The following is a 22,281-nucleotide window of genomic DNA, read 5'->3' on the forward strand; positions in this document are numbered from 1 at the left end:
TACGAGGGTTACCTATCTGGCAGGCTCTATAGATAGTAGGCTATGGATTTAGGGGGGTTACCTATGTGGCAGGATCTATAGATAGTAGGCTATGTATTTAGGGGAGTTACCTATCTGGCAGGCTCTATAGATAGTAGGCTATGTATTTAGTAGAGTTACCTATGTGGCAGGCTCTATAGATAGTAGGCTATGTATTTAGGGGAGTTACCTATGTGGCAGGCTCTATAGATAGTAGGCTATGGATTTAGGGGGGTTACCTATGTGGCAGGCTCTATAGATAGTAGGCTATGTATTTAGGGGAGTTACCTATCTGGCAGGCTCTATAGATAGTAGGCTATGTATTTAGTAGAGTTACCTATGTGGCAGGCTCTATAGATAGTAGGCTATGTATTTAGGGGGGTTACCTATGTGGCAGGCTCTATAGATAGTAGGCTATGGATTTAGGGGGGTTACCTATGTGGCAGGCTCTATAGATAGTAGGCTATGTATTTAGGGGAGTTACCTATCTGGCAGGCTCTATAGATAGTAGGCTATGTATTTAGTAGAGTTACCTATGTGGCAGGCTCTATAGATAGTAGGCTATGTATTTAGGGGGGTTACCTATGTGGCAGGCTCTATAGATAGTAGGCTATGTATTTAGGGGGGGTTACCTATCTGGCAGGCTCCATAGATAGTAGGCTATGTATTTAGGGGGGTTACCTATGTGGCAGGCTCCGTAGATAGTAGGCTATGTATTTAGGGGGGTTACCTATGTGGCAGGCTCTATAGATAGTAGGCTATGTATTTAGGGGGGTTACCTATGTGACAGGCTCTAAAGATAGTAGGCTATGTATTTACGAGGGTTACCTATGTGGCAGGCTCTAAAGATAGTAGGCTATGTATTTAGGGGGGTTACCTATGTGGCAGGCTCTATAGATAGTAGGCTATGTATTTAGGGGAGTTACCTATCTGGCAGGCTCCATAGATAGTAGGCTATGGATTTAGAGGGGTTACCGATGTGGCAGGCTCTATAGATAGTAGGCTATGTATTTAGGGGGGTTACCTATGTGGCAGGCTCTATAGATAGTAGGCTATGGATTTAGAGGGGTTACCGATGTGGCAGGCTCTATAGATAGTAGGCTATGTATTTAGGGGGGTTACCTATGTGGCATTCTCTATAGATAGTAGGCTATGTATTTAGGGGGGTTACCTATGTGGCAGGCTCTATAGATAGTAGGCTATGTATTTAGGGGGGTTACCTATGTGGCAGGCTCTATAGATAGTAGGCTATGTATTTAGTGGGGTTACCTATGTGGCAGGCTCTATAGATAGTAGGCTATGTATTTATTTGAGTTACCTATCTGGCAGGCTCCATAGATAGTAGGCTATGTATTTAGGGGGGTTACCTATGTGGCAGGCTCTATAGATAGTAGGCTATTTATTTAGGGGGGTTACCTATCTGGCAGGCTCTATAGATAGTAGGCTATGTATTTAGGGGGGTTACTTACCTATGTGGCAGGCTCTATAGATAGTAGGCTATGTATTTAGGGGAGTTACCTATCTGGCAGGCTCCATAGATAGTAGGCTATGTATTTAGGGGGGTTACCTATGTGGCAGGCTCTATAGATAGTAGGCTATGTATTTAGGGGGGTTACCTATGGGGCAGGCTCTATAGATAGTAGGCTATGTATTTAGGGGGGTTACCTATGTGGCAGGCTCTATAGATAGTAGGCTATGTATTTAGTAGAGTTACCCATGTGTCAGGCTCTATAGATAGTAGGCTATGTATTTATTAGAGTTACCTATATGGCAGGCTCTATAGATAGTAGGCTATGTATTTATTAGAGTTACCTATGTGGCAGGCTCCGTAGATAGTAGGCTATGTATTTATTAGAGTTACCTATGTGGCAGGCTCCGTAGATAGTAGGCTATGTATTTATTTGAGTTACCTATATGGCAGGCTTTATAGATAGTAGGCTATGTATTTATTTGAGTTACCTATGTGGCAGGCTCCGTAGATAGTAGGCTATGTATTTATTAGAGTTACCTATATGGCAGGCTCTATAGATAGTAGGCTATGTATTTATTAGAGTTACCTATATGGCAGGCTCCGTAGATAGTAGGCTATGTATTTATTAGAGTTACCTATATGGCAGGCTCCGTAGATAGTAGGCTATGTATTTATTAGAGTTACCTATATGGCAGGCTTTATAGATAGTAGGCTGTTTGGGCTATTTGAACACTATTGATACTGTCTAGGAGATTTAGTTACTGTATTTGGCATCCCCCCTTTATAGACAGTAGGTTGTCGGCACATTATTGTTAGTATCTTCAGGGGATTTAGCTCCCTGGCAGGCTTCAGAGACATTATGTTGTCCACACATTACTGATAGTAGCTTTTGGAGATTTAAAGGAGAACTCCAGGCTGGGCGATGTTTTTGTAAAAGTGCCGGGGGGACTGAAAGAAATAATGTGCTCTCACCTCCCCGACTCCAGCGCTGATTGATGCCTCTTACTGCCGCTCCGGTCCCCGGCCGCTTACTGGTCTGAGTTGGAACCCAGGTTGTGACATCTCAGGGCCGCTCAGCTAGTCAGCGGCCAAGGCAGGACCCTGTTATGGCCACTGACTCTCTGAGCGGCCATGACACATCACAACCCAAGGGACAGGCTTGGTGGTACAAGGCATCAACGCTGAGAGCCCATTATTTCTTTCAGCCACAGATTGAAGGTCTGGATTACACGAGTCGATTATCAGTAATGCGCATTCCTAGGAACAACCCTAGAACCTCTAGCGAGCAAACCCCCCCCCCGCTCGGCAACTGATTGCTTCTTTTAACCAACAGTAAAATTTATTGCCCACACATTTCTCTGTGTAAGCGGGAGATATGCGGCCGATAACAATGGATGTTGATGGACGCACGATTTGTCGCTTCTCGTAGAGAGTGACCAGTGCTCGCTTGCATCCGTGCACGGCCGTGTAAAAGGACACTCACTGCCAGAAGATTACCGCCACACTATTGGTAATATCTATAGATCAGGGATGGGGAACCTGTGGCCCTTCAGCTGTTACAAAACTACAATTACCATCATGCTCGTGGGCCGAAGGTTCCCCATCCCTGCTTCAGCTGGTTTGGCCAGCTAGCGGCCACCATAGATTGTAGATTCAATACTTTTTACTCCGATCCCCCATCCCTTCCCGATATCATATTTCACATCCTTCAATGAATTTAATGTCTGATGCGAAACATTCTCCCGTCACCGTGATAAATTTAGAGGCGCAGTTTTTGTTCTTTTTTTTTTCTTCTTCTAAGAATCCTTTAGTATTAAAAATAAATATGCGAGATAAAAAGGTTGTCAATGTGACAGAGAGCGGAGAGCACTTCAGAAATGACTGAAACCAGCGGTAAAAATCTCTCCAGTCTTCCATGGGTTTATTTAATGGGATTAGCTGGAATCCTGCACATCCAGAGGAGCTCACGTGAAAAGCACATTCTGTTTCATTAAGACAAAAGATATGACCAGGGGTAACGCGAGTCACATTGACGTGTCGGGAAAGAAACGTCCTCCAGAGCTACCAGGGAGACAAGAGGGAAGCTGGCAGCTTTTGACTCTGCACCGCTCGGAGATACAATCTGACACAGTGGAGCAGTCACAATGAGATTTATACAGAGAGGATAGATGAGAAATTACACGCTGGATATGAAAGCTTCACTCCGGGGATCGCAATAACTGTATCCCCTCCATGACCCATGGCAAAACCATGTGTGACTGCCAACACGGATCGAGACGCTCTGTAGCCGGGCGTGCTGCCGAAGGTTAACATAAATGACACAAGGGGAACGGCATGGATACGGCCGGGGCAGGGCCCCATCATCAATACGGAACGACATCTGACTGCCCTGGGCACAGAGATCTCAGGGCATGGGTGGTACGCTCAGAGGCGCTGACGCATTTCAGGGACTCTCTATATACCTGATGTCCACCGGGTCGAATGCTTTAAGCTACGAGAATGAAAAGATGTATTTCTGCTTCTATAGTTGTCGTTATTACAGAAGGGTTTAGAACCACGAGTTACAGAAGTGTTAGAAAAGCCAAAGCTTAAAGGGAATGTGCTATCAGAAAATGACTTTTTAGCAATGTCTTTTCTAATCTTCCATTTTTCTATCTATATGATAAAATAATCCTCATGTCTCGCAGTTCTCATTCTCACCACTGGGGTTAAAACTAAGCTGAGACTTCCTGTTGTGTCTGTGATGATAAGGAGGAAGCTGCCGTAAAGTGATCTGTACAGCATTGCAGCGTCATGTGACACCAGTAGATAGAGGAGACAATAGCAGCTCCCTGGGAAATGACCTCTGCACAGGTCACAGAGCACGCTCAGTAATGTCTCACATTCATCTCAAGGGGACAGAGCCTGTTTATTGCCGTCTATGTTCATGAGGCTTGCTGTAAAGCATGTCACTAAATGCTGTTAAGAACAGCTCAGGCAATATGGCCGCCCCATAACAATTGAAATTAAGAAAACAGAAACCAATTAGAATAAAAGAACAAGTTTTAGTACCTGACTCTAATCAGCAAAAGAAAATCTAGGTGACACATTCCCTTTAAATAAGCATGGAGGGATTTGAATTCTGAACACTGAAATGATTTTTTAATCCTGTCTATTTTTTCCCATGATGCCTCATCCTATGCAGAGAGAGGGGGCGGAGTCTCATCACACAGCTGATTGGTGGAGTCCGGTTTGGTAACACTCATAGTGGTTGGCATCCGTTCTGAGGAGCTCTCTGACTGTCACAGTGAATGTTTTAGAAAGATTTTATTGTGATCAGGAAGCGATTTGACCTGAAATCACAGCCAAGGAGTTTTATGGAAACGTGAAGACTCCGGGATGTGTTCACGTGTTTTTGCAGCAATTTTCTCAAATCGCTGTGAAAAAGATTATTATAATTTTGGGGATAAAGTAGTACTATTCTGCCTCGCTTTTCGGAAAAATCACAGCAAAAAAAACAGACGAAAGCTGTAAAAATGTCACAAGTGAGCAGGCGAGGTGGATACTGCTTATTCTGATTCCATAGAAAGAGCAGCAGCATAGACACAGAGAGCTGGGCGGAGTCTGATTGCTGATGATGTCATCCTGTAGTTCCCAGGAAGTCAGCTGATTTAGGGCAGACCACACCCTCGGACACATTAAACACTGTGATTTCCTGTGGGCCAGGCTTCTGATCACATGGCAGTCTGCTGTATGGCGGATAAGACTTACCTGTGACCACCTTGGCACCTGTAGCCACATGACTCAAGTGTTGCCCATTTTGACAGATATATAAGTGGATACTAGGCGACATGGAGGACTGTTGCTTGCAGATTGAGCCACTATCTAGGCTTGGAAACACATGGCCGCTTTGTACCACAAACAGTGCCACTCTCGTCTTCAGTTTGGATGCGGTATTGCAGCTCACTTCCGTTGTAGTGAATGGAGCTGAATTGTAATAACACACACAACCTGAGAACAGGGGTGGCACTGTTTTTTTGAAGAGCTGTGCTTTTTCTAATACTGGATAATTTCTCAAAGGGATTGTTCACCAAAAACATTTTTCTTCCAAGTCACCTGGGACCAAAAAGTGCCAGAGATTTTTAATTTATTTCTATTAAAAAAAAAATCTCCAGTCCTCCAGGACTTATCATCTGTTGTATGTCCTGCAGGAAGTGGTGTATTCTTTCCTGTCTGACAGTGCATTCTGCTGACACCTAAGAGCAGGAGAGGTTTTCTATGGGGATTTGCTGCTGCTCTTCCGGACATGGACAGAGGTGGCAGCAGAGAGCACAGTGTCAGACTGGAGGGAATGCAACACTTGCTGCAGGACATACAACAGATGAGTACTGGAAGACTAAAGATTTTTTTTATTAGAAGTAAAATACAAATCTCTATAAATTTCTAGCCCCAGCTGATTTGAAAAAAAAATTCAGGGGTGAACAACCCCTTTAAAGGAGAAGTCCGGCGAAAATTTTTATAAAAGTATTGTATTATACAAACCCCCAATATACACTTATTACGGGAAATGCTTATAAAGTGTTTTTTTTTCCTGCACTTACTACTGCACCAAGGCTTCACTTACTGGACAAAATAGTGATGTCACTTCCTGGATAACATGGTGATGTCACTTCCTGGATAACATGGTGATGTCACTTCCTGGATAAAATGGTGATGTCACTTCCTGGATAAAATGGTGATGTCACTTCCTGGATAACATGGTGATGTCACTCCCTTGATAACATGGTGATGTCACTTCCTGGATAACATGGTGATGTCACTCCCTTGATAACATGGTGAGGCCTTGATGCAGTAGTAAGTGCAGGGAAAAAACACTTTATAAGCATTTCCTGTAATAAGTGTATATTGGGGATTTGTATAACTTCTGGGGGCCAATACAATACTTTCATAAAAATTTTCACCGGACTTCTCCTTTAACATTGGCCGTGTATATTTTCTGTGCTCACAATTCCATTGAATCCTAAAGCCGTACACTTTGGATGCTACAAAGAGCATTAGTGAAAGGCCAGAAACGCGTTGGTTCTGCCGCTGCTGATCTCCTCCGGAATGTTCCCTTCAGTCTCAGAACGTTCCATCACTCGGCTTCCTTACTCTAAATCGGAGGTTTTTTTTCTCCCTGAGACGTCGGGTTAATCAATGTGATATTTCGGAGCCAGGTACAAGGGCTCTCAGAGCTGTTTGTTACCGACTTGTTAGCACTCGGCTTAATTTGGAAAATTTGTATGAATGTAATTATGAACCAATCATTACAAGAATAGCAAAGAAGGGAGGAAATTGGTGAAATCTTCTCCTCAGCGGGAGAGACGTCCTGATTGCCCCTGATCTCATTCACCCCCATGCAGAACTTTTGCTTCACCTTCCCAAAATTATACTCCTTCTAATTAAGTCTTTCTCGGCAACTTTCTGCAGCAGTATAGAATTACGAAACTTACCGCAACGCCGTGAGAGGGGAAATCTCCTACGGTTCATGGCCCCCTGCTGGGAGACGCATGGTGTTACAGCTCTTAAAGGGGCTATACGAAGATTTAAGGTTAACACCTATCAACAATATTGGTGGAGGTTTGACCACCGATTACGAGAACGATGGTCCCTTGTCCGATAAGTGACTAGAGCTTGGCCCATTCCATTTACCCTTTATGGGGCTTTCAGGCATGGTGGAGTGCTGTAGGAACATTGGGAGCCAAGTTGGAATGAAGCCTAGAGCTGATACCAGAAGAGTAAGTCAAGAGAGTAAATAAGTAAATGGAGACTTAAAGGGGCACAAAAAAAATCAGCTGGTGTAATTCTGTTCTATTTGAAAATGTCCAGTCTGCCAGTACTTATCAGCTGCTGTATGTCCTGCAGGAAGTGATGTATTCTCTCCAGTCTGACACAGTGCTCTCTGCTGCCACCTCTGTCCATGTCAGGAACTGTGCAGAGCAGGAGAGCTGGTCTTGCTGCTGGATTTGCTGCTGGTCTGGACAGTTCCTGACATGGATAGAGGTGGCAGCAGAGAGCACTGTGTCAGACTGGAAAGAATACACCACTTCCTGCAGGACGTACAGCAGCTGATAAGTACTGGAAGACTGGTGATTTTAAAATAGACGCAAATTAAAAAATCTCTATAACTTTCTAACACTTGTTGATTCCTTTGTACCACTTTAAGTCTCCATTTACTTGTCTACCTTGTTGATTTACTTTCCTGGTATCAGCTCTTTAGCTTCATTCCACTTTAACTTGTAAAAGTCAGTAACCAGGAAAATGGACTACAAGTACCAAGGGACAAAACCAGACAGAAGGACAGGTAGAAAGAGATGAGGGAACCATCTTCACGAGTCATGTCAAACTCTGGCCCGCGGTGCCATTATTTTTGGCCCGCCAGGCAATTCAGAGTTTGAATTACATCTGGCCCAACATGGCTACTATAAACAAGACTATTGGGTAGGGCTGGCTACTATAAACGAGACTATTGGGTAGGGCTGGCTACTATAAACGAGACTATTGGGTAGGGCTGGCTACTATAAACGAGACTATTCGGTAGGGCTGGCTACTATATGAGACTATGGGGGAGGGCTGGCTACTATATAAGCGACTATCGGGAAGGCTGGCTACTATATAAGAGACTATCGGGAAGGCTGGCTACTATATAAGAGACTATCGGGAAGGCTGGCTACTATATAAGAGACTATGGGGAGGACTGGCTTCTATATAAGACTATGGGGGAGGGCTTGCTACTATATAAGAGACTATTGGGGAGGGCTGGCTACTGTATGAGACTATGGGGGAGGGCTGGCCACTATATGAGACTACAGGGGAGGGCTGGCTACTATATGAGACTATGGGGAGGGCTGGCTACTATATGAGACTATGGGGAGGGCTGGCCACTATATGAGACTATGAGGGAGGGATGGCTACTATATGAGACTATGGGGGAGGGCTGGCTACTATATGAGACTATGAGGGAGGGCTGGCTACTATATGAGACTATGGGGAGGGCTGGCCACTATATGAGACTACAGGGGAGGGCTGGCCACTATATGAGACTACAGGGGAGGGCTGGTTACTATATGAGACTATGAGGGAGGGCTGGCTACTATATGAGACTATGGGGGAGGGCTGGCTACTATATGAGACTATGGGGGAGGCCTGGCTACTATATGAGACTATGGGGGAGGGCTGGCTACTATATGAGACTATGGGGGAGGCCTGGCTACTATATGAGACTATGGGGGAGGCCTGGCTACTATATGAGACTATGGGGGAGGGCTGGCTACTATATGAGACTATAGGGGAGGGCTGGCCACTATATGAGACTACAGGGGAGGGCTGGTTACTATATGAGACTATGAGGGAGGGCTGGCTACTATATGAGACTATGGGGGAGGGCTGGCTACTATATGAGACTATGGGGAGGGCTGGTTACTATATGAGACTATGAGGGAGGGCTGGCTACTATATGAGACTATGAGGGAGGGCTGGCTACTATATGAGACTATGGGGAGGGCTGGCTACTATATGAGACTATGGGGGAGGGTTGGCTACTATATGAGACTATGGGGGAGGGCTGGCTACTATATGAGACTATGGGGGAGGGCTGGCCACTATATGAGACTATGGAGAGGGCTGGCTACTATATAATACACTATGGGGGAGGGCTGGCTACTATATGAGACTATGGGGAGGGCTGGCCACTATATGAGACTACAGGGAGGGCTGGCTACTATATAAGACTATGGGGGAGGGCTGGCTACTATATAAGAGACTATGGAGAGGGCTGGCTACTATATAAGACACTATGGGGGAGGGCTGGCTACTATATAAGAGACTATGGGGGAGGGCTGGCTACTATATGAGACTATGGGGGAGGGCTGGATACTATATAAGAGACTATGGGGGAGGACTGGCTACTATATGAGACTATGGGGAGGGCTGGTTACTATATAAGACACTATGGGGGAGGGCTGGCTACTATATAAGAGACTATGGGGGAGGGCTGGCTACTATATAAGAGACTATGGGTAGGGCTGGCTACTATATAAGAGACTATGGGAAGGAATGGCCACTATATGAGACTACAGGGGAGGGCTGGCTACTATATAAGACACTATGGGGGAGGGCTGGCTACTATATAAGAGACTATAGGGGAGGGCTGGCTACTACATGAGACTTTTGGGGAGGGCTGGCTACTATATGAGACTATGGGGAGGGCTGGTTACTATATAAGACACTATGGGGGAGGGCTGGCTACTATATAAGAGACTATGGGGGAGGGCTGGCTACTATATAAGAGACTATGGGGAGGGCTGGCTACTATATAAGAGACTATGGGAAGGAATGGCCACTATATGAGACTACAGGGGAGGGCTGGCTACTATATAAGACACTATGGGGGAGGGCTGGCTACTATATAAGAGACTATAGGGGAGGGCTGGCTACTATATAAGAGACTACAGGGGCGGCTGGCTACTATATAAGAGACTATGGGGAGGGCTGGCCACTATATAAGAGACTTTGGGAAGGGCTGGCCACTATATAAGAGACTATGGGGAGGGCTGGCTACTATATGAGACTACAGGGGCGGCTGGCTATTACATGGGTTGGGGTTTAATCATATCATAGCAATTTATCATGTCATTTATCATAGTGTACAGCGCTGAGAGACGCACACCACTGACTTTGTCCAATTTTTTTATTTGGCCCACTCTGTATTTGAGTTTGACACCACTGATCTTTACCATTACAACTGCAGGCAAGCCGTGGTCTGTGTATAGTACTTAGTGTTGTAGATCCATATAGAAAGCATTTTATGAAAGCAAAGCCCACTGCTGCCTTATATTTATAGTGTACTTATAGTGTGACGCTTCTGCTCGTCAAGGGACACGACTGACGCAAGACCCGTCGCCAACTCACGAACCCTGATGTACTTTCCTGCCAAAAATAAAATCATGACTGGTTCAGTGTCATAGTGTGCAGTCTATTTCTTCTCTGCAGTCACTGTGTGTGGTCTCTTCCTTCTTTAAAGTTACTGTGTGCAGTCTTCTCTGCATGAGCAGGTGCTGTGTGCAGTCTTCTCTGCCCGAGCAGGTGCTGTGTGCAGTCTTCTCTGTCTAAGCAGTTACTGTGTGCAGTCTTCTCTACCCGAGCAGTTACTGTGTGCAGTCTTCTTTGGCTGAGCAGGTGCTGTGTGCTGTCTTCTCTGCCCGAGCAGTTTTTGTGTGCAGTCTTCTCTGCCTGAGCAGTTACTGTGTGCAGTCTTCTCTGCCTGAGTAGGTGCTGTGTGCAGTCTTCTCTGCCTGAACAGTTACTGTGTGCAGTCTTCTCTACCCGAGCAGTTACTATGTGCAGTCTTCTCTGCCTGAGCAGTTACTGTGTGCAGTCTTCTCTGCCCGAGCAGGTGCTGTGTGCAGTCTTTCTGCCTGAGCAGTTACTGCGTGCAGTCTTCTCTACCCAAGCAGTTACTGTATGCAGTCTTCTCTACCCAAGCAGTTACTGTATGCAGTCTTCTCTACCCAAGCAGTTACTGTATGCAGTCTTCTCTGCCCAATCAGTTACTGTGTGCAGTCTTCTCTGCCCAATCAGTTACTGTGCACAGTCTTCTTAAACATTGATGGCCTAACCTGAGGATCAGTTGTGCCACCTCCTGCCCTTGTTGTCCATGTCCTGGAGACTTGGAGCAGGGGACATTGGGCGTGCTCTGTATGTCTGGATGATAGACCTGGAGCAGGGGACAGTGGGTGTGCTCTGTACTCCTATTATTTCTCTGTTGAATCAGTATCCAGCATCCCCGACTGCTCTATAACCCGCGGCCTCCATGACACACTGTGGACATCACGTAGGGCAGCGGCTGCTGAGTTATCAGGACGTTCTCACAGGAGCCGCTGTCTTGTATCTTCCTAAGTTATTGTGCTCCATAATCTTCCAGCAGAGGCCATATATCTGGAGCAGACAGGATCCCGCACCACACAGCCCGGCTGACATTGCACTTTTTTTTTTTTTTTTTTGCTTTAAAGAGATCTTTTATGTATGAAAAAGGGAAATTACATAATAAAACCAGCAGGATTTAAGACTGGAAGAGAACGAGCGGCCGTGGTTTATTGCATGTCTGTACTGTCAGTATAAGGCAACCGCATACTGAAATACTCCGTGCTGCTGTGCCGATGTGCAGATGTGCCCACTGTAAAGTAGTAATGCCTCCTATGTGCCCCCTAGTAATAGTGCCCCCACACAGTTGTCAGTGGAATGACCTATTTAGGATCCTGTGACCCGGTGCTGACAGTTTGTGTGTATACAGGTATCTTGCTGTATAGTGGTCTGGTTGTGTTATACAGCCATTCATCTTCATACTATTCCAGCATCACAGAGGGTCAACTAGCTGTACCGCAGCACCTGCACCGCACTCTCCGTTCCATTGCTGCAGCCATGTTTCAGCTTCATTCATCATTCCTCAGCAGAGTATTGCAGCCCCGCGTCTCCCTGAGCCAACAGAGTCATTCAGCCTTAATTTACACGGCTCGGGGCTGTATAAACTGCAATTACCATCGCTGCGCTGAAATGTAATCTAGGGTGAATTCTTGGGAAATAAGTTTATTATGCGGCTTAAAGGGGACTTGTCCCTCCACCTCAGCATCGACCTCTAGACAATGCTAGGGGTCACCTTCAATTTATGAATCGATTGGTCTTATGCTGCGTTTACACGAAACGATAAATGGCCCGACCGTACGATTAACGATGTCGGAGTAACGATTTTTTTTCATAACGGTCAGCGTTTAGACGGTATGATATATCGTACAGAAAATTCGTTTTGCGATCGCTTAAGCCTATCTCACACATTGGTTAAATCAGCAAACGACTGTTCACACGGAACGATCTGCAAATTTTTTTTGATCATTCGCTGCGTTTACACGTACGATTATCATTCGAATTCGATCGTTATCGCGCAAATTTTTTTTATAAAAGATCCAACGTTCTGCACTCAATATGTTTGTGATATATCTTTCCTTGTATCTATCTTATCCTGATATGTTCCATGGATACAGAGCTTCAAATCGCCTGCATAGACATAGAATCCATAAAATTCTGGCTGCTTGCGGTCACCACTGGGTGGAGCTCACAAGTGTATACAGCTCTTATTGGTCACAGTAATAGAGTAAGCCCCTCCCTTAAGGAGACAGATTTTTATCATTTATGTATCTATGTATGGACAGGCTTAGGCACAGAATAACACATCTCCCATTAGAATTTTAGATCTGTTTAGCTTTAGTCCCTCCAACAAGGAGCCAAATGTTGTCATCTGTGCATGGGCGGTATTCATCAGAATAACACATCTCCCATTAGAATTTTAGATCTGTTTAGCTTTAGTCCCTCCCATAAGGAGCCAAATGTTGTCATCTGTGCATGGGCGGTATTCAGCAGAATAACAAGGCTCCCATTAGAATTTTAGATCTGTTTTGCTTTAGTCCCTCCCACAAGGAGCCAAATGTCATCTATGCATGGGCGGTATTCAGCAGAATAACAATGCTCCTATTAGACCAAGAGAATTGTGGATCTGTTTAGCTTAGCTCCTCCCACAAGGTATTTGACACAAAATAACAAGGCTCCCATTAAAATTGTGGATCTGTTTAGATTTTGCTCCTCCGACAAGGAGCCAAATGTTCTCATCTATGTGTGGGCGGGATTTGGCAGAATAACAATGCTCCCATTAGAATTGTGGATCTGCTTAGATTTTGCTCCTCCCACAAGGAGCCAAATGCTATCATTTATGTATTTATGTATGGGCAGGATTTGGCACAGAATAACAACTCCCATTCGAATTTTGGATGGCTTTAAATTAAGCCCCTCCCACAAGGAGCCAAATGTTATAATGTATGCATGGGCGGTATTCAGCAGAATAACAAGGCTCCCACTAGAATTTTGGATCTGTTTACATGTAGCCCCTCCCACTAGGATCCAAATGTTTTCATCTATGCATGGGCGAGATTTGGCACAATAACAAGGCTCCCATTAGAATTTTGTATCTGTTTTGCCCCTCCCACAAGGAGCCCAATGTTATTGTCTATGTATCTATGTATGGTCAGGATTTGGCACAGAATAACAGAACTCCCATTTGAATTGTGGATCTGTTTAGATTTATAGGATCAGTGAAACAAATGGGTCCATTACGGCGCGGATCTAATGCAGACATCCAAGCTTTAATGTGCATCTTCCATTCTCATTTACACTCGGCACAAACAATTACATAAGCGAGCACCTTCAGTAAGATTTATAGCCGGTGCTGCCATTGATCTGCACACTACAGCAAAATAAAGGTTAATAAGCTCTCCGGATGAATATTTAGTGGATGTCTCAAAGAAGAAGCCCGGAGCCCTTCTCACCAGTCACACTATATCAGTATGTAAATGGCCCGATGCCATTAGGTGATGTCGGCTAAACCGGTTAGAATTGATGTTCCCGAGAAATGTTCGTCATGGTGAAAGCTCAGTAAATGTCAGCGGGATGAATGCCGCCGGCTGGTAGGTTGGATGAGTCACCGGCTCAACGAAGCTGGGAAAATTTTGATTATACAGAAATATTGGTATCCTCAGGGGTGGAGACTTCTGTCAGGGGGAGGTCTCCCGTACAGAAGATGATGGGGCCAGTGGTTGCCTCATTACTGAGAGTATCACCAGAAATTATTACCGTATATTCCGGCATATAAGATGACTTTTTGACCCCAAAAAATCTTTTCAGAAGTCCAAGGTCGTCTTATACGCCGGGTATTGTCGCCCCATGCGGTGGGGGGGCTCAAAAATGATCGCATCCCCACCGTATGGGGCGACCACTAAAAAAAAAAAAAAAACAATTCTACTCACCTATAACCCGTTCCCGGCTGCCGCACGTTTCCAGTCCCTTTCCGTAAGATCCTGAAGCCTCTGTCATTCTCCCGAAGCTCTCCGGGCAGCCGAGCATCTCCAAGCTTCTCCAGTGAGACACTAGGCTGCCCCGGAGAGCTACGGGGACCTCCGGCGCAGGCAATATACGTCACACTGCCCGCGCCGGGAAGGGGTCAAAGGTGAGTTAATTGTTTGTTTTTTTCATTTAACTGCAGTTAACCCCTACCTCACCGCAACAGGGCTCCAGTTAGTAAAACCTGCTGTGGTCAGGCAGGGGTTAACATTTTCCAGCATATAAGGCGAACCCCTGACAATCTTCTTGAAAGTCAGGGGTTGTCTTATAAGCCCAGTCGACTTATACGCCTTATAGATGAATGCATTTTTGTCTGATAAGATATATTACAAATTTACGAAAATTTCTTTCTGCTATTGATGTGTGCAGAGTTTGTTGAAAAAAAAAAAAAACGAGTACCCCAGTCCGAAATAATCGCCCACCCCCAGTTTCCACGACTGATTTACTGCCCTATGGGGAGAGTTGGGCTTTTCCTTGCCATACGCCAAGGGCGCATTTTTGTAAGTTTTGCCCTTATCTCAGGATAGAATTTTCTCCTTGAAGTAAAAAAATTTTAAAATATTTTCAATTTTTTTCTTTTCAAACTGTTGCTTCCGCACAGCGTTTACTGAGGACTATCTAGATGTGATCTAAGGATCGTCGTGAATGGGGTTTGGTGATTACCATCGGGCTTACAGATCCTCGCTCCTTCCTTGAAGGCAGCGGGTAGAGCCCAGACATCTCGGAGCTGTGAGCCATGTTTGATTTTCCATTACGATAAAGTAATAGAGCCGCGTATTATACGCCCTGCCTAAATGGTTTCACCCCGAGTCAGCCGCGCTGTTGTTGCCGAGACCAAACGTAATAATTACACAAGGTCCGAATGTTAAAGCTGCGGCTATAAGTGACAGATGTAGCCTTCAACCGGCGGCGGCTCCACGGAAGGCGGATTTGTGTGTTCACGTAAGACGCGGCCGGGGCACAGAGGTTGATTGCACTTTCCAGCTGACACTTCACATGATGGTTTTAAAGCCATTCACCGACTCTTAAAGTGACAGTGTGCAATTTCTTTTTGCTTTTCATTACACTTAAAGGTGACGTCCACTGTGTTGAATTATTGGCAAATCTTTTTTTAGGCCAAAGTCGCTCCTTTTATTAACTAAAATTGAAACGTGATTGACAATAGTGACGTGTCGGCCAGATCAGGAGGAGTCAGGTCCTAAGAGTCTAAGGTAGGGCAATGTATCACAACTGTTGCAAGGAAAGATTGAATGGGAACCAATCAGATTCCACCCCTGCTTTTTTTTATTTATTTAAAAGTAGCAACCTTACTGGTTGCCAGGGCAACAGCTTCATTTTTTTCTTTGCATCAGTTGTAGTGTATTACACTGCTAACTAAGAAATCAAATCACTGGTTCCAAACCTGTTGGAAAACTACAACTCCCAGCATACCCTGAAAGCTGAAGAGCCACAGGTTGGGGATCACTACTCTCTATTATGGCTGATAGATAAGGGTCCTAATCGGGACCCCCTTCTACATAGGCTGGGTTCACACTGCGTTATTTGCAGTCTGCTTTTTCACAACTAATGTATGTGTGTTCATCTGTTTTTCCATTGACTTCCATTATAAAAATAAAACAAATTAAAAACAGGTGAAAATGCATCCGTTTTTTAGCATATACAGAAACGTGGTCAACCACGTTTTTATGTATGTTTAAAAAAAAACTCATGCATTTTAATCCGGTTTTTATTATTGATGTCAATGGAAAAACGGATGCACACACATACAACAGATGAAAAAACAGACTGCAAAAAACACAGTGTGAACCCAGCCTTATACTCAAAGCAGATTTTGAAAGTGTCTCACACCTGCCCGCAGGTTGCATCTGATATTGCAGCTCAGCTCTATTGATTGTATTCAGCTGCAATACCACACACACCCTGAGGACAGGTGGGGTGCTGTTTCTGAAATATCCAGAAATACTCAGCTCCTTATCACCTCCGCAGCCTCATAGCTGCCCTCTCTCCAATTATATTCTTATTGTAAGCGTCTCCGACCACTCACCTTTACCTGTTTTCAGATGTACTCACTGTTACCTGTTACATAGGACTGCAGGTCACATCTACTACATGATCTGTACTCAGAGATATCACTTTGTTATCTGTGGTGTTACATAGGACTGCAGGTGACATCTACTACATTATCTGTACTCAGAGATATCACTGTGTTATCTGTGGTGTTACATAGGACTGCAGGTGACATCTACTACATGATCTGTACTCAGAGATATCACTTAATCTGTGGTGTTACATAGGACTGCAGGTGACATCTACTACATTATCTGTACTCAGAGATATCACTGTGTTATCTGTGCTGTTACATAGGACTGCAGGTGACTACTACATTATCTGTACTCAGAGATACCACTGTGTTATCTGTGGTTACATAGGACTGCAGGTCACATGTACTACATTATCTGTACTCAGAGATATCACTGTGTTATCTGTGGTGTTACATAGGACTGCAGGTGACTACTACATTATCTGTACTCAGAGATACCACTGTGTTATCTGTGGTTACATAGGACTGCAGGTCACATGTACTACATTATCTGTACTCAGAGATATCACTGTGTTATCTGTGGTGTTACATAGGACTGCAGGTGACAGCTACTACATTATCTGTACTCAGAGATATCACTGTGTTATCTGTGGTGTTACATAGGACTGCAGGTGACAGCTACTACATTATCTGTACTCAGAGATATCACTGTGTTATCTGTGGTGTTACATAGGACTGCAGGTGACTACTACATTATCTGTACTCAGAGATACCACTGTGTTATCTGTGGTGTTACATGGGACTGCAGGGGACATCTCTTCCACTCTCTGTCCTGTAAGTTCCCCTCTGCTACATCTGTACGTTCGCTGTGATTTATGCCTTGTGTGTGCAGGATACAATAACATGTAGTAGTAGTGCAGACAGGCGCAGTGAGGATGCTGCAATGGTGATGATTGATTGCTCTCTTCTCCTGCAGATGTGAGCTGACAGGCGGCGGGTGCTGTAAAGTGCAGGCGGTTACCTGTGCTGCCTGCTCCAGTACACAGCCGACACTCGCTGCCCCGCACCATCTATCAGCTCTCTGCTGGGGGCCACTTGGTATTTCTCATGGTAACCTCAGCATGCTGGCATTTTGGGATGGATTTTTTTTTCCATTTTCTGTTATGGTATCAGTATGTGCAGAAGCTACACGGGCGAGCGAGCGGGGACATTTCACCTACACGGGTGTAGTGCTGGGGGGGGGAGGGGGGAGGGCGGTGATTGGGGTACAGGATTAGAACTCCACCACCTACATAATCATACATAGTCACTTTGTAACGGACAATTCTGCCACTTTCTGATCTGTTAAGGGGAGTGATCATCTAATGATCCAATATTAAAGGTTTCTTATAGTGGCTGCGGAAGATAATGAGTTGCTGGGCTGTGTATATATATATAATGGTATGCTGGGCTGTGTGTATATATATATATATATATATATATATATATATATATATATATATATATATATATAAATAATGGTATGCCGGGCTAATCCATTGCAGGTATAATCTGGGCATCCGGGCATCTGGATCAGGTATAATCTAAGGGGAAAGAAATATACAGCTCGAATGCGTCGGCTGTTTTAAAGATTTGCTACCTTTATATATGTTACAGGAGGAAGAATGGAAAGAGAGGACATGATGGAAACCTTTATATATGTTACAGGAGGAAGAATGGAAAGAGAGGACATGATGGAAACCTTTATATATGTTACAGGAGGAAGAATGGAAAGAGAGGACATGATGGAAACCTTTATACACTCACCGGCCACTTTATTAGGTACACCTGTCCAACTGCACGTTACCACTTAATTTCTAATCAGCCAATCACATGGCGGCAACTCAGTGCATTTAGGCATGTAGACATGGTCAAGACAATCTCCTGCAGTTCAAACCGAGCATCAGTATGGGGAAGAAAGGTGATTTGAGTGCCTTTGAACGTGGCATGGTTGTTGGTGCCAGAAGGGCTGGTCTGAGTATTTCAGAAACTGCTGATCTACTGGGATTTTCACGCACAACCATCTCTAGGGTTTACAGAGAATGGTCCGAAAAAGAAAAAACATCCAGTTAGCAGCAGTTCTGTGGGCGGAAATGCCTTGTTGATGCCAGAGGTCAGAGGAGAATGGGCAGACTGGTTCCAGCTGATAGAAAGGCAACAGTGACTCAAATAGCCAACCGTTACAACCAAGGTAGGCAGAAGAGCATCTCTGACCGCACAGTATGGCCAACTTTGAGGCAGATGGGCTACAGCAGCAGAAGACCACCCGTTACTAGCATGGTGTACCTAATAAAGTGGCCGGTGAGTGTATATGTTACAGGAGGAAGAAGGGAAAGGGGGACATGATGGAAACCTTTATATATGTTACAGGAGGAAGAAGGGAAAGGGAGGACATGATGGAAACCTTTATATATGTTATAGGAAGAAGGGAAAGGGAGGACATGATGGCAGGGCCGTCTTTCCCATTGGGCAGGGTAGGCGGCTGCCCGGGGGCCTATCACTCATGGGGGGCCCCAGTGGCTGTCGCCTACCCTGCAGAAAGGGAAAGACCAAAGGCGGGCTGGGCCGGGGGACGTGTGTCCCCCGGGTCGGTCTTCCTCACCATTAAGTGGGGCGCGACCCGTGGCCGACCCTCTGCTGTAGTTGAGACTGAGAGAATAGCGCGGCCAGCTGCCGCGCTATTCCCTCAGTCTCTTCCGGGCCTCAGTGATCCCACAGGAGCCGCAGACGTGCCGCACGCAGGCACGTCTGCAGGCACCTACATCAGGTCCCCAGCGGTGACATCACTTCCCTGACGCGCCGCTGAGGACCTGAGAGCGGAGAGAGGAGCCACCGTGCTGCAGCAGCAGGGAGAAGCTGCTGCAGACTGAATATCCGGCCCGAGGAGAGGTAACTTGTATTTTTTTTTTTTTCTTATAAAACCCCTTTCACATGTGGCCTTATGGGGGGGGGGGGGGGCTATTCTATAAGGGGTGGATGCACAGGGGGGGGCTATTCTACATAGGGGGATGCACAGGGGGGCTATTCTATAAGGGGGGATGCTCAGAGGGGGGGGGGCTATTCTACATAGGGGGATGCACAGGGGGGCTATTCTATAAGGGGGGATGCTCAGAGGGGGGGCTATTCTACATAGGGGGATGCACAGGGGGGATATTCTATAAGGGGGGATGCTCAGAGAGGGGGGCTATTCTACATAGGGGGATGCACAGGGGGGCTATTCTACATAGGGGGATGCACAGGGGGGCTATTCTATAAGGGGGGGATGCTCTAAGGGGGGGCTATTCTACATAGGGGGATGCACAGGGGGGCTATTCTATAAGGGGGGATGCTCAGAGGGGGGGCTATTCTACATAGGGGGATGCACAGGGGGGCTATTCTACATAGGAGGATGCACAGGGGGGCTATTCTATAAGGGGAAGATGTACAGGGGGCTATTCTATATGGGGGGATGTACAGGGGGGGCTATTCTATATGGGGGTATGCACAGGGGGGGCTATTCTATATGGGGTGATGCACAGGGGGGCTATTCTATATGGGGGGATGTACAAGGGGGCTATTCTATATGGGGAGATGCACAGGGGGGGCTATTCTATATGGGGGATGCAGTGGGGGGGCTATTCTATATGGGGGGATGCGGGGGGCTATTCTATATGGGGGATGCAGTGGGGGGGGCTATTCTATATGAGGGTACGCAGGGGGGCTATTCTATATGGGGGGATGCAGGGGGGGCTATTCTATATAGGGGGGAAGCAGGGGGGGGGCTATTCTATATGGGGGATGCACAGGGGGGCTATTCTATATGGGGGATGCACAGGGGGGCTATTCTATATGGGGGATGCACAGGGGGGCTATTCTATATGGGGGATGCACAGGGGGGGCTATTCTATATGGGGGATGCACAGGGGGGCTATTCTATATGGGGGGATGCACAGGGGGGCTATTCTATATGGGGGGATGCATAGGGGGGCTACTCTATATGGGGGGATGCAGAGGGGTCTATTCTATATGGGGGGATGCAGAGGGGTCTATTCTATATGGGGGGAAGCAGGGGGCTATTCTATATAAGGGGATGCACAGGGGGGCTATTCTATATGGGGGGATGCAGGGGGGGGCTATTCTATATGAGGGTACGCAGGGGGGCTTTTCTATATGGGGGGGTGCAGGGGAGGCTATCTTATATGGGGGGATGCGGGGGGGGGCTATTCTATATGAGGGTACGCAGGGGGGGGCTATTTATGGGGGATGCAGAGGGGGCTATTCTATATGTGGGGATGCAGGAGGGTATTCTAATTCTTTTTCCCCACATGGGTCTGCACAGCACAAGGTTAGGGGGGAGGGGGATGCGGGGACTTGATCTTGGGGGGGGGGCAGTCCACAGCCGTGCCCAGGGGCCCATAGTTTTGTTAAGATGGCCCTGCATGATGGAAACCTTTATATATGTTACTGGAGGAAGAAGGGAAAGGAGGACATGATGGAAACCTTTATATATGTTACAGGAGGAAGAAGGGAAAGGAGGACATGATGGAAACCTTTATATATGTTACAGGAGGAAGAAGGGAAAGGAAGGACATGATGGTTCAGGAAAAAAGTCTAAGTTTTTTTGGGGAAAGATCAAAATCAACATGAAAAAAAAATATTTTATTAAAAGAGTAGTAGATGCTTGGAAGAAACTTTCTAAGATGAACTTATAATATAAGGATGGACTGGGGGTGGGGGTCCTTTCCCTTGATGGCATTGGGGACTCTCTCATACAGGGCATCGGCATTGATCAGCACACAATACTGGAGGCTTTGAATACATTTGGGTTTTACAATGGGAGCGGCCATGTTACCACAGAAATAACATAGTGGAGCGGTTCTTTGTGCGCCATGGCATTCAGACTCTTCCCGCATTCATCTTATCCATGTTCGCTGTTTGTATAAATCGATTTTCATTGATTCTTGGGAGGCAAACAATGGCTAATATAAAAACACTCGAAACGTTTGGAAATGTAGAATAACAGGTGCCCCCCCTCCCCCCTCAGCTTCCTGGAGGCCGGGGATGACATCATTCATTATTAGCAATGTCAATGCTACAAGTATTCAAGGATCCTTCCATTCTCTACCTGCTTCATTCACTGATTCACTTAAAGAGATGTTTCCATGGGCTACAAATCACAGGATGTATATAGAATCCCTGGTACTAACATGGTGCCTCACTACACGGCTCGGTCACGGCTGGGATCTCTAGTTATAGTCACCCTGAACCTTATGATTCATGGACAGAATACTGGAGCTTCAGTGATGACCGACACATACACAGATACTGAAATATAGAGTCTATAGATGGCATGTAAGATCTCTGGAAAGAAGAGCAACAGCCGTCATGGCAGTCATTGGTTGTCACCCACCATAAGTCGCCTGTATGCATGAACTGAATGCGGGAATAGCATATACAGTGGCACCTTGGCTTAAGAGTAACTTGGTTTAAGAGCTCACAGTTTTTCAAAATTGTGACTTGGTGTAAGAGCATTGCTTTGGTGTAAGAGCTCCCTGTACTGGGTGGGAGCATGAGCGGGGGAGGGATATGGTCTGCATAGCGGGGTCTACAGCTCTGTACTCTGACCCAGGAAGTCTCCCTCACCTTCCAAATCATAGCAGATACACTTCAGGCTGGGGCTTACATCAGGGGACAGGACTGTGGAGGTAATCTCTCCATAGCTGTAACCCCTCTCTCCCCGGATAGAGAGCGCTGCATGTATGTGCCCACATCT

General features: G+C 45.9%; 1 protein-coding gene and 1 long non-coding RNA gene across 4 annotated transcripts in view; one reads left to right on the forward strand and one right to left on the reverse strand.

Moving 5' to 3' along the window:
- Positions 1-22,281, forward strand: part of TSNARE1 (t-SNARE domain containing 1) — a 204,077-nt gene that overhangs the window by 156,352 nt on the left and 25,444 nt on the right. Inside the window, exon 12 of one of the 3 annotated variants that reach the window (XM_069957024.1) lies at positions 18,147-18,223. The exons of the other annotated variants lie outside the window; for them this stretch is intronic. Within the exon in view, the coding sequence (XP_069813125.1) occupies positions 18,147-18,173 (27 nt within the window). The 3' untranslated portion in view covers positions 18,174-18,223. Of the gene's footprint in view, positions 1-18,146; positions 18,224-22,281 lie in introns of those variants that run through there. 3 annotated transcript variants of the gene reach the window in all.
- Positions 1-22,281, reverse strand: part of LOC138782973 (uncharacterized) — a 116,430-nt gene that overhangs the window by 23,790 nt on the left and 70,359 nt on the right. The window lies entirely within an intron of this gene.

Source organism: Dendropsophus ebraccatus, chromosome 2 (genome assembly GCF_027789765.1).
Source record: "Dendropsophus ebraccatus isolate aDenEbr1 chromosome 2, aDenEbr1.pat, whole genome shotgun sequence".
Taxonomy (NCBI): Eukaryota; Metazoa; Chordata; class Amphibia; order Anura; family Hylidae; genus Dendropsophus; species Dendropsophus ebraccatus.